The following is a 13427-nucleotide window of genomic DNA, read 5'->3' on the forward strand; positions in this document are numbered from 1 at the left end:
AATGTTAGAATTTCCAGGGTCTTGTCGGGAAATGTGAAGAGTGGTCCCGGGACAGTCCCGAGATCCCAGTTACCCATGTTAATCCCTAAATAGTACCGAGTTGATGTGCAGGGGTACGAGATAAATTGAGGTAGAGATGTGCAATGTCTTCAGAAAGTGTGCCTTCAAAGTATTCACACCCGTTGACTTTTTCCACATTTTACAGCCTGAATTTTAAATGGATTCAATTGAGATGGTTACACACAACACCACATAATGTCAAGGTCGAATTGTGTTTTTAGACATTTACATTTTTTTTAATAAAAGATGAAATGTCTTTAGTCTAAGTATTCAACCCCTTTGTAATGGAACGTCTAAATAAGTGCACGAATAAAAACATGCTTAACAAGTCACATAATAAATTGCATGGACTCACTCTGTGTGAAATAATGTTTAACATGATTTGTTTAATTACTTAATTTCTGTACCCCACACACACAATCTGTAAACTCCCTTGGTCAAGCAGTGAATTTCCAACACAGAATCAACCACAACTACTAGATGGGTCAAAATAAAAAAGCAGCCGTTGAAAATCCCTTTGAGCATGGTAATTAATCACACTGTGGCATCCTTCCTAACTCAGTTGCCAGAGAGGAAGGAAATGGCTCAGGGATTTCACCATGAGGCCAGTTACAGAGTTGAATGGTTGTGATAGGACAAAACTGAGGATGGATCAACAGCAATGTAGTTCATCCACAATACTAACCTCATTGACATAGTAGAAAGAAGGAAGACTTCTGTACAGAATACAAATATTTCTTAACATGCATCTTGTTTGCAACAAGGCACGTAAGTAATACTGCAGAAATGGGGTAAAGCAATTCACTTTTTGTCCTGAATACAAAATGTTGTTTGGGGCAAATCCAATACAACACAAAACTAAGTACCACTGTCCATATTTTCAAGCATAGTGGTGACTGCATCATGTTATGGATATGCTTGTAATTGTTAAGGACTTGGGAGTTTTTCAGGATTCAAAATAAAGGGAATGGAGCTAAGCACAGACAATATCCTAGAGGACAACCTGGTTGTCTGCTTTCCACCAGACACTGGAAGATTAATTCATATTTCAGCAGGACAATAACCTAAAACACAAGGCCACATCTACACTGGAGTTGCTTACCAAGAAGACAGTGAATGTTCCTGAGTGGCCTAGTTACAGTTCCGACTTAAAATCTACTTGAAAATCTATGGCAAGACTTGAAAATGGCTGTCTAGTAATAATCACCAACCAACTTGACAGACCTTGAAGAATAATATGCAAATACTGTACAATTCAGGTGTACAAAGCTCTTAGAAACTTACCCAGAAACACTCGCAACTGTAATCACTGCCAAATGTCATTCTAACATCTACTGGCTCAGGGGTGTGAATACTTATGTAAATTACATATTTCTGTATTCAATTTTCAATAAATTAGCGAACATTTCTAAAAACATGTTTTCACTGGCATTATGGGGTATTGTGTGAAGATGGGGCGAGAAAATAATTATTTGAATTCATTTTGAATTCAGGCTGTAACAACAAAATGTGGAATAAGTCAAGGGGTATGAACACATTTCAAGGCACTGTAGGTACAGTACCAGTCAAAAGTTTGGACACTCCTACTCATTCAAGTTTTTTTTTTTTTTTTTTTTTTTTTACTATTTTCTACATTGTAGAATAATAGTGAAGACATCAAAACTATGAAATAACACATATGGAATCATGTAGTAACCAAGTGTTAAACAAATGTATTTTAGATTCTTCAAAGTAGCCACTTGCCTTGATGACAGCTTTGCACACTCTTGGCATTCTCTCAACCAGCTTCACCTGGAATACCTTTACAACAGTCTTGAAGGACTTCTCACATATGCTGAAAAAGCAGCCAACAAGTTAACTTCACCCTTCAGTCCAACTCATCCCAAACCATCTCAATTGGGATGAGGTCGGGCGATTGTGGAGGCCAGGTCATCCGAGGCAGCGCTCCATCACCCCCTTTCTTGGTTAATAACACTTACACAGCCTGGAGGTGTGTTTGGTCATTGTCCTGATGAAAAATAAAATGATAGTCCCATTAAACCCAAACCAGATGGGATGGAGTATCACTGCAGAATGTTGTGGTAGCCATGCTGGTTAACTGTGCCTTGAATTCTAAATAAATCACTGACAGTGTCGCCTGCAAAGCACCCCCACACCATCTTCATCATGCTTCATGGTGGGAACCACACATGCAGAGATCATCCATTCACCTACTCTGCAGCAGAGTTAACTCTGGGTCTACCTTTCCTGTGGCAGTCCTCATGAGACCCAGTTTCATCATAGTTTTTCTGACTGCACTTGAAGAAACTTTCAAATTTCTTGAAATCTTCCAGATTGACTGACCTTTATGTCTTAAAGTAATGGACTGTCGATTCTCTTTTGTTATTTGAACTGCTCTTGGTCTTTTACCAAATAGGGCTATCTTCTGTATACCACAATACCTTGTCACGCCTGCTAATTTAATTGCATTCCAGATGACACACCTCATGAAGCTGGTTGAGAGAATGCCAAGAGTGTGCAAAGCTAGGGTGGCTACTTTGAAGAATCTCAAATAAATAAATATATATATTTTTTTTTTTAACACTTTTTTGGTTACTACATGATTCCATAAATATCTACTATGTAGGTGTGTCCAAACATTTGACTGGTACTGTACTCATAAAGTGACTAGGCAACAGAATAGATAAACAGTAGCAGCAGCGATTGCGATGAGTCAAAAGAGTGCAAAAAGGGTCAATTCAGAGATTGACCTTGGGGCTTGGGGGTAAAAGCTGTTCAGGGTCGTGTTGGTTCCAGACTTGGTGTATCGGTAACTGCTTGCCGTGCGGTACCAGAGAGAACAGTCTATGACTTGGGTAGCTGGAGTCTTCAACAATTTTTAGTGCCTTCCTCTGACACCACCTGGTATAGAGGTTCTGGATGTCAGGGATCCAGTCCCCAGTGATGTACTGGGCTGTCTGCACCACCACCTGTAGTCCCCAGTGATGTACTGGGCTGTCTGCACCACCACCTGGTATAGAGGTTCTGGATGTCAGGGATCCAGTCCCCAGTGATGTACTGGGCTGTCTGCACCACCACCTGGTATAGAGTTTCTGGATGTCAGGGATCCAGTCCCCAGTGATGTACTGGGCTGTCTGCACCACCACCTGGTATAGAGGTTCTGGATGTCAGGGATCCAGTCCCCAGTGATGTACTGGGCTGTCTGCACCACCACCTGGTATAGAGGTTCTGGATGTCAAGGATCCAGTCCCCAGTGATGTACTGGGCTGTCTGCACCACCACCTGGTATAGAGGTTCTGGATGTCAGGGATCCAGTCCCCAGTGATGTACTGGGCTGTCTGCACCACCACCTGGTATAGAGGTTCTGGATGTCAGGGATCCAGTCCCCAGTGATGTACCGGGCTGTCTGCACCACCACCTGGTATAGAGGTTCTGGATGTCAGGGATCCAGTCCCCAGTGATGTACTGGGCTATATGCACTACCCTCTATAGAGCCTTGCAGTTGAATGCAAAGCAGTGATGCAGCTAGTTAAGATGCTCTCAATGGTGCAGATTCCCAGGAATCTGAGGGCCCATGTCAATTATTTTCAGCTTGTTGAGGGGGAAGAGGCTTTGTCATATCTTTTTCATGACTGTATTGGACCATGATAATTCCTTAGTGATGTGGACACAGAATAACTCAAAGATCTCGACCAACTCCACTTACAGCCCTGCCGATGGGATTTTAGGACTTTTGCTCGAGACCGTCGATAGCGATGAATCGAGTATTTCACAAGCTGGCTCTAAGGAACATCAGCGAGCTGCTTTATAGTTCAGTTTCTTCTTCTTCCTTTCTGTTTAAGATAATACTATTGACTCTGTCCCCCTCCCCTCAGCCACCTGCCTCGGCCCGCCGTAGACAAAAGAAGCAGGAGGCGAAGTAGGGGATTTGTTTGGACAGAGCTCACCTGGCACACAGACACAGAAAGACAGTAGTGCTCAGGAAAAAGCCCTGTGGAGGAGGGGCTAGGTGGGGAAAGGAGGGGTGAGTTAGAAAGGGGAGGTATGGTGAGGAAAGGGGCAGGAGGTGGAGAAAGGGTAAGGGAAGTGTTGAGGAAAGAAGCTTGGAGAAGTGAGGGAATGGGGGGGTGAGGGAAGAAGGGATGTGGATGAAAATAAGAGGAGTATGGAGAGGTGCTGAGAGGGGGTTACATGGTAAAAGAGGGAAGGGGGCCTGGTGCACTATAACCAGCTCTCAAAAATCAGAGCAGGATTAAGATATGGGAGGCTTCAAGGGGATCTGGATAATGAAGGGAGGTGTGTGTGTGTGTGTGTGTGTGTGTGTGTGTGTATTTGAAATTATTTTTTATGCTGTTGCCGTCTCTTTACAGTTGAAGTTGCAAGTTTACATACACTTTGGTAAGAGTCATAAAAACTTGTTTATCAACCACTCCGCACATTTCTTGTTAGCAAACTACAGCAAGTCGGTTCGGACATCTACTTTTTGCATGACACAAGTAATTTTCCCATCAATTGTTTACAGACATATTATTTGACTTATAATCCACTGTATCACAATTCCAGTGGGTCAGAAGTTTACATACACTAAGTTGACTGTGCATTTAAACAGCTTGGAAAAGTCCAGAAAATGATGCCATGGCTTAAAGAAGCTAATGATTGGCTAATTGACATAATTGAGTAAATTAGAGGAGTACCTGTGGATGTATTTCAAGGCCTACCTTGAAACTCAGTGCCTCTTTGCTTGACATCATGGGAAAATCAAAAGAAATCAGCCAAGATCTCAGAAAAACAATTGTAGACCTCCACAAGTCTGGTTCATCCTTGGGAGCAATTCCCAAACGCCTGAAGGTACCACGTTCATCTGTACAAACAATGGTACGCAAGTATAAACACCATGGGACCATGCAGCCGTCATACCGCTCAGGAAAAGTGCAAATCAATGTCAAAACAGCAGCAAAGGACCTTGTGAAGTTACTGGAGGAAACGGGTACAAATGTATCTAAATCCACAGTAAAACAAGTCCTATATTGACATAACCTGAAAGGCCACTCAGCAAGGAAGATGCCACTGCTCCAAAACCGCCATAAAAAAGACAGACTTTGGTTTGCAACTGCAGATGAGGACAAAGATTGTACTTTTTGGAGAAATGTCCTCTGGTCTGATGAAATAGAACTGTTTGGCCATAATGACCATCGTTATGTTTGAAGGAAAAAGGGGGAAGCCAAAGAACACCATCCCAACCGTGAAGCACGGGGGTGGCAGCATCACTTCACAAAATAGATGGCATCATGAGGATGGTAAATTATGTGGATATATTGAAGCAACATCTCAAGACATCAGTTAAAGCTTGGTCACAAATGGGTCTACCAAATGGACAATGACCCCAGCATACTTCCAAAGTTGTGGCAAAATGGCTTAAGGACAACAAAGTCAACATATTGGAGTGGCCATCACAAAGCCCTGACCTCAATCCTTTAGAAAATGTGTTGGCAGAACTAAAAAAGTGTGTGCGAGCAAGTAGGCCTACACACCTGACTCAGTTACACCAGCTCTGCCAAAATTCACCAAACTTATTGTGGGAAGCTTGTGGAAGGCTACCCGAAACGTTTGACCAAGTTAAACCATTTAAAGGCAATGTTACCAAATACTAACTGAGTGTATGTAAACTTCTGACCCACTGGGAATGTGATGAAAGAAATAAAAGCTGAAATAAATCATTCTCTACTATTATTCTGGCATTTCACATTCTTAAAATGAAGTGGTGATCCTAACTGACCTAAGACAGGGAATTTTTACTAGGATTAAATGTCAGGAATTGTGAAAAACTGAGTTTAAATGTAAATGGTTAAGGTGTATGTAAACTTCCAACTTTAACTGTAAGTAATTAACCTGACATGACCCAAAACATTCAGTAAACAAGTGAATTACATATAATACATACTAATTGTGACTGTTTTTCATCTATTAGTTGATTAAATAAAGATAAATTTATTGAACATGAGGAAAACACAATAAACTTAAAAAGGCTGTGTCTTCAGAACGGGGCTACTGTATCTTATTCAACAACACTGATTATTGTGCAAAACAAATTAGAATTGGATATGTTGAAAGAAAGTAAACACATTAAGTGTCCTTAATAAAAACTAAAAGTCAAACATGGAAAAATATATTAACTTGGAAAAGCTACATCCGAACGACAGACTTTATTCCTAAAATAAATAAATAAACAGTCTTGACATTTAAAGAAATTACCGGTAAACACATTGTTATTCAAGAGAATTAGCATATCCACATTCTCAGAGGAGAGGCGAGTACAGAGCCGATTTACGAGAAGGCCCGCAGACTCTCTGCTGGAACCGAGGTTGCCAGTACAGTGAGGTACTGCTTATCCAGGACACTAAGCTTCATTTACCGGGCCTCACCACTCCAGTGGGTTGTCCTGAGGTGGGATGCATGGCTCGTGAAATAAAGCTCAACTTCGGGTTTTTTGGTTCCCGTCATTGGTGTAGTATTCCTCTCCAAAAAGTGTGTGGAGGGCTGGTGATGTGGGTGTGTGGAGGGCTGGTGATGTGGGTGTGTGGAGGGCTGGTGATGTGGGTGTGCGTTAGCATCATCAGCATTGCTGGCACTTGAAATCGGCAGTTTGGTTCTGCATTACATTTCTGTTAGCTTTTCCTTGATCTCCAGGCGGAAATGCTGCTCCACAAAGCGCATGTGCTTTGTGTCGGGGATCAAGCGCAGTGGCAATGAGCGCTGCCTTATCTGTATGAGGGAAATAATGACGTTTTATTGACTGTTTTATTATCTGCTGTGTGCCCATTACGCTACGTTTTTTCATACAGTCATAGATGCAGTGCAAATAAGCACATATTAGAAGAATGTTTAAATTAGACTTGAATTCCACCAAAAACAATGAGGGGATTTTGCCAAAAAAGTTCCCACAAGGCCCGCCCAGTGAAGGAAAGTCACGTGTGCAAAGGTTGTCCTATACATCACAACAATGCTTAAACTACATCAATCTGATTGGGTTGGCCTGTCAGGGCCTGGCTCCCCAGTGGGTGGGCCTGTGTCCATGCTGGTTTTACATGGAAGTCCCAGGTTAGGTTAGCATGCTCTCCAAATGGGCTGCTGTTGCTGAATCTTGCTACTCCATGCATAGATCTCTACACGAGCAACCAGCAAAGCTTCCAACACTTTGTTTAATCAGATATCACATTTAGTAACAGGAACACAACCAAACAAAATGCTAAGATTTGGGTGTCCTTCTTTGGAAAATGTTGATTTAAAACACAAAACTGTGGGTTTTGACTCTCCGTGTATGCTCACATCAAGAGCAGAGACAGGAAGGCAAGATGGATCATTTGCCCTCCAGCCACACACACACACATTAGTTAAGAGGGTTTGACCTTTGTTGACCCCGTGACCATTTAACAGCCATTGACTGAGGTTAAACGGGTCTCCCGGCCACAGGTTTACGAGACACAGAAAGAGAGAGAGAGAGAGGGGGAAAGTTCACTGTAACATCCTGGTGGGTCTACAATAATAGAGACCTACGGAGCAACCCTGCATGACGCTTTGGGCTGGACGACACCGAAAGAAGGATTGGGGTAAAATACTTCTGCAGCTGGGGTCATATGTCACACTGGTAGACAATGTGTGCCTGAGAGAATGTGTTATCGCAAAGGCATAGAAAAGGTGGATTAATGTAATGTTTAAGTGCAAAGAAACTTCAAAACAAGTCATTTAGCTAGACAAAATGATTTTCAGAATCTTTGACTTGAAATCTGGATGGACTATCCCTTTAAAGTTCCAATGTTGTATACCTGTCATTGCTGGGAAAAGGACCTACGCTTCAAGCACTATGATTCAATGTCCAAGTACTGATAATGATGGTTCTAATTCCCCAAGAAAAGCTTGGGATAAGATAAAGGCATTTTAATATTAAAGGTTCAGTAAGTATGAATTTAGTCCACAAATGTACCGACATGTCTATTATATGTGAATAGTTTATGATTAGTGAATGGCATAGTGTAGTTATTTTGTTAGATACCTCTCCCTAAAATCTGAAATCGTGTTTTTTTTTTCAAAGCCATTTTAGCTGTTGCGATAGCTGTTCGGTCCGATCAGATTCACAAATCTTGGGAATTCGTCACTGATAAAGTTGTATTGGAATTTGCAGCTGTTGTTGGTAAGTAATGAATCTGCTTCTGACATGACTGACGGCATATTTAAAGAGCTCGTAGCCCAAGGGGGTCTTCTACATTAAATGCTCACTCCCCACTTTCTAATGAAATAAAATTGTATTTGTCACATGCGCCGAATACAACAGGTACAACCTTACAGTGAAATACTAACAAGCCCTTGAAGAAAAAAATCTTTGTCCAGTTCGAGGTGAGTAATCGCTGTCCTGATATCCAGAAGCTCGTTGTTCACTACGGGGTGAGTAATCGCTGTCCTGATATCCAGAAGCTCGTTGTCCAGTTTGAGGTGAGTAGTCACTGTCCTGATATCCAGAAGCTCGTTGTTCACTACGGGGTGAGTAATCGCTGTCCTGATATCCAGAAGCTCTTTGTCCAGTACGAGGTGAGTAATCGCTGTCCTGATATCCAGAAGCTCTTTGTCCAGTACGGGGTGAGTAATCGTCGTCCTGATATCCAGAAGCTCGTTGTCCAGTACGAGGTGAGTGATCGCTGTCCTGATATCCAGAAGCTCGTTGTCCAGTACGAAATGAGTAATCGCTGTCCTGATATCCAGAAGCTCTTTGTCCAGTACGAGGTGAGTAATCGCTGTCCTGATATCCAGAAGCTCTTTGTCCAGTACGAGGTGAGTAATCGCTGTCCTGATATCCAGAAGCTCGTTGTCCAGTACGGGGTGAGTAATCGCTGTCCTGATATCCAGAAGCTCTTTGTCCAGTACGAGGTGAGTAATTGCTGTCCTGATATCCAGAAGCTCTTTGTCCAGTACGAGGTGAGTAATCGCTGTCCTGATATCCAGAAGCTCGTTGTCCAGTACGGGGTGAGTAATCGCTGTCCTGATATCCAGAAGCTCTTTGTCCAGTACGAGGTGAGTAATCGCTGTCCTGATATCCAGAAGCTCGTTGTCCAGTACGAAATGAGTAATCGCTGTCCTGATATCCAGAAGCTCTTTGTCCAGTACGAGGTGAGTAATCGCTGTCCTGATATCCAGAAGCTCGTTGTCCAGTACAAGGTGAGTAATCGCTGTCCTGATGTCCAGAAGCTCTTTGTCCAGTACGAGGTGAGTAATCGCTGTCCTGATGTCCAGAAGCTCGTTGTCCAGTACGAGGTGAGTAATCGCTGTCCTGATGTCCAGAAGCTCGTTGTCCAGTACGAGGTGAGTAATCGCTGTCCTGATATCCAGAAGCTCTTTGTCCAGTACGGGGTGAGTAATCGCTGTCCTGATATCCAGAAGTTCGTTGTCCAGTACGGGGTGAGTAATCACTGTCCTGATATCCAGAAGCTCGTTGTCCAGTACGAGGTGAGTAATCGCTGTCCTGGTATCCAGAAGCTCGTTGTCCAGTACGAGGTGAGTAATCGCTGTCCTGGTATCCAGAAGCTCGTTGTCCAGTACGAAATGAGTAATCGCTGTCCTGATATCCAGAAGCTCTTTTTGGACTTAAGAGATGGTGGCAGAAACATTATGAACAAACTAAGTTACAAATGACGTGAAAAAAACACACACAAAAGCACAATTTGGTTAAGAGTCTGTAAAACAGCAACCGTCTCCTCCGGCGCCATTAAATGAGTCATTCAGGCAGCTGTGTGTTGGAATAATAGAGGTGATAAGGAGAGATAGAACTCAATTACCTACCACCAACATTGTTTGTTTTTTTATATCTAAGGGTGAATTAAATAATTCAATGCTTGCTCTGATTCAGAGGGGTTGGGTTCATTTCAGTTGAATGCGTTCAGTTGAACAACTGACTAGGTATCCCCCTATCGCCTATACTTGCATGCTATTTAAGCAGTGGTTTAGCCTTGATTTCTAGGTTTCTAGAGAGACAATGACATTATGACAACTGGAAATGCACGACTAGCGCTGATATGCACTGATTATATGTACACATCTTTACTTTCATTAGGAGGACTTTGGCATAAGGAATTGTCAATTGTCTATTGATTCCAGTACTTTGTCCCTTTGGGGGAAGGGGAAGGAAATGCCATTCCTGGTTCCTAAACTCCTAAATTATATTAGTAATAGGGCCGGGGGTTCGGAATTTGAGACCTGAGTCCCCAAAATCAATCTTGTTTGCTCAACAGGACCACTCCAACGCAACAAGCAAAAACTGATGACTAGGCAGCATTCAATTCCATGTGAGTTAAGAAAATAACTCTGCTTCCAAATGCCATCTGGGGCACTGACAGAGAACTTTAGCAACAAGGCACATTCTTGGCCAGCTGTCGTCTCCCTGGAGACCAAGTACCAAGCCTTTGATTCACAGCTGCTGCTGAGCTGAGGAGGGTGACAGGAGCTGAGGAGGGTGACGGAAGCTGATGAAGATGGCCGTCTCTAGGCCTAGCCTACATCTGCAGGGAGGAGAGGCTAGACGATATGTCTCATGGTTGGAAGCCGCAACTAAATTGTACTTAATGGCTTCCTTTCCTGTCTCCTTCCCCTTCAGAGGAATGGATAGGTATAAGGACTAGTTGGTTTCCAATTACTTTTCACTGTAACTCTTAGGTCTATCGTGTTGTCTTAGGTCAGGGGTCATAAAGGAGAGGAAATGAGATGAGCAAGGCCTGGATCCTAATGCACTTAAGTCAAATGCTTTTTCAAATCGCACATTGACTATAATGAATGATTTAGGCTTAAGTCGAACTTGTGTGCACTTATCTCAAGAAATGTGTTTATGTTGCTACAAAGCTGCCGAATTAGAGATTTTCTAGATTTTGCAGAATTAACTCCTGCCTATGACCCAATGTTTTGAAAATAGTGTAACATGTTTTCTCTGAGGTCACATTACAGGCCTATCGATTGACTCAATCTATTGTTGGACAATATTGAGTTGAAGAGACTCTAGATGTAGTTTTCAGCCTTTTAAGATGTAATGACAGCTGTCACCTACGCAACAGGGCACAAAAGTAGGGTTACGTTATCTTCAAACTTCACACACAAGGTAACTTAACACATCTGCTCTTTAAAACCTTGGCCCCCGGTCAGGCATTTGTCCGCTCATTTAAAACCATTAGGAGACCCATTAGAAGCCAATTCACATTGACACAAAGCTCTCTTCCTGGTTTATGACACTGTAAACAAAACGTCCCTCCCTGCTGCTGATACTCAGTCTGAAACAAGGTAGCTGGCCTGCCCTGGGGGCTAGCGAAGAGTTGGCCCCCAACCTCAAATGAGAGAACAGTGGTGTCTTCTGAAGTTTCCCTTGCGAGGTCTCCCTGGAAAGGTCTCCTCTAGTACTGTGTTCTACTGGTACTGTGTATTCTGCATGTGAAATTAACTGAATTCATAATGAAACTGCAGGCTTGGACCATACTACGTTTCCATTCATTACAATAGACCACAGTTAGGGGTTAGGGGTTAGGGCTCTTTACTGTGTGGCAAACAGCAAGAAAACACCCACATGACTAATGTTACATGTATCCATATCTGCCAATGCTCTTAAAATATTCTCAATACGGCTGTGTTGGAATGTGGGTTATTTATTTTTCCGGCCGGGTGAGGTAGTAGTATAAGCTTTCATGAAGTAAAACATTGACTCCATTTTGTCATGTCTTAATCTGCACACACGATCAGGAAGTTGTGTGTGCTATTTACACATGTGAGTTAGAGTACTAGGCTCACAATACCTGATACTGAGGCACTGGCTACAATAAAAACAAAATACTTATTTGAAGTGCCTGTGGGTCATTGTCAAGCAGCAAAACAACAGGGCACATGTTTATCCAGGGCACCAAACACATGAGGCTTTCAGCATGATTTAAAGCCAGTAACATTTCCTGTAAAATCATGGAATGAAATAGGCCTACACTTCACTTGGAATAATATGACTTTACCTTGTTGAGATTAGTGAAACTCTATACCTTATAACAACAACAACAAAAACATTGTTTTAGGGCTTTAGATGTCATATTCTGACGAATAATGTAGCAAAAAAACAGTAATGTTCCTCTATGGAATGGCATGCCACTAGATATAGCCTGTAATATCAATGTCACTTGCATGTGAAGCCATGGGATACATTACCATTGTTTACGTTTGTGTTGGGGGTCCACTCTTTGATGACATGCACATCTTACAGAGTGTACCTTTAAAAGCCATGGTCGTTTAGCCTAATACGAAACAAACACATGCATGACAGGTTGCAACACGCCAATGAGGGCCCATTGACTACAAAACAAGTAGGCTAGTAAAAAACTGCAACCAATAACCATTTTTTTTCCTGTGTTCTGCAAATCTGAAACCTAGGCTGCATTTGGACAGGTAGCCCAATTCTAATATATTGTTTCACTCACTAATTGGTCTTTTGACCAATTTATACTAGCTCTGAAAAAGAGCTGATGTGATTGGTCAAAATACCAATTAGTGGAAACAATATAACAATTGGGCTACCTGTCTAAAGGCAGACAAAGTAGTGCAAAAATACTTTCTGTGCAATGACCACCATGCACCATGGCTTTCTGTATCACTTGTAGCCCAAAACAACTCTCACATATACATAATACACACTAGAATGGTTCAACAAAAGCATTAATTATAAAGGGGTAAGCATGCTTTCCCAACCTGAAAACTCAGAGGAACTTTTGGTGAAGTTGCAGAAGACCGTCAGACACGTTATTCCCAACACGAGTGCATAATTGATGGGTGGAGGCACATTTGGGAAGAACATCCTTGAAACTGCGAGAAATGTCGAGTGTCTTCTTCTCCGCGTTCTGAAAGTCCAGCGTTGCTTTGGGGTTTAGGTTCTGTGTCAGCTCATGCTCCGAATCACCTCACCATCCCCGAGAAGGAGCGACAGCTCAAGCCAAGCGGCGACGCACGAGGGAACGTCTATTTCGAACTGCGTGTCCAAGTGGCTGGCCCATCTCAGAGAAGAAAAGACGAAGCGAGAGGTTTTACGGAGACAAAAATCTGTCTACGAAAAATGAGCCCGCGATGTGAGGAATTTTGGTTTGGAGGTCAACGAGAGAGTGTCGATTTTTTTCGCGTATTTGATCAAATATACTTTTTGTAATGTTTAGTTGTTAGGAATGCACTAATATAAGTTGGACGCACGTGGCATTTTGGCAAGATATAGAGGACTCATCATGGATATTTAAGCAATAATACATAAGGCGATGTGTTCTGACATTTTTATAATGGCTGTGAAGTGGTCGTAGCTACAAGGCGAAGCTGAC

General features: G+C 42.4%; 1 protein-coding gene across 1 annotated transcript in view; it reads right to left on the reverse strand.

Moving 5' to 3' along the window:
• LOC135557372 (protein eva-1 homolog A-like) overlaps positions 1–13089 on the reverse strand; it is a 225349-nt gene extending 212260 nt beyond the window's left edge. The window contains exon 1 of the mRNA XM_064990586.1: positions 12814–13089. Coding sequence (XP_064846658.1) covers positions 12814–12919 — 106 coding nt within the window. The 5' untranslated portion in view covers positions 12920–13089. The remainder of the gene's footprint in view (positions 1–12813) is intronic.
• Between the last annotated feature and the right edge of the window lie 338 nt (positions 13090–13427).

Source organism: Oncorhynchus masou, chromosome 16 (genome assembly GCF_036934945.1).
Source record: "Oncorhynchus masou masou isolate Uvic2021 chromosome 16, UVic_Omas_1.1, whole genome shotgun sequence".
In the NCBI taxonomy this organism is placed as follows: domain Eukaryota; kingdom Metazoa; phylum Chordata; class Actinopteri; order Salmoniformes; family Salmonidae; genus Oncorhynchus; species Oncorhynchus masou.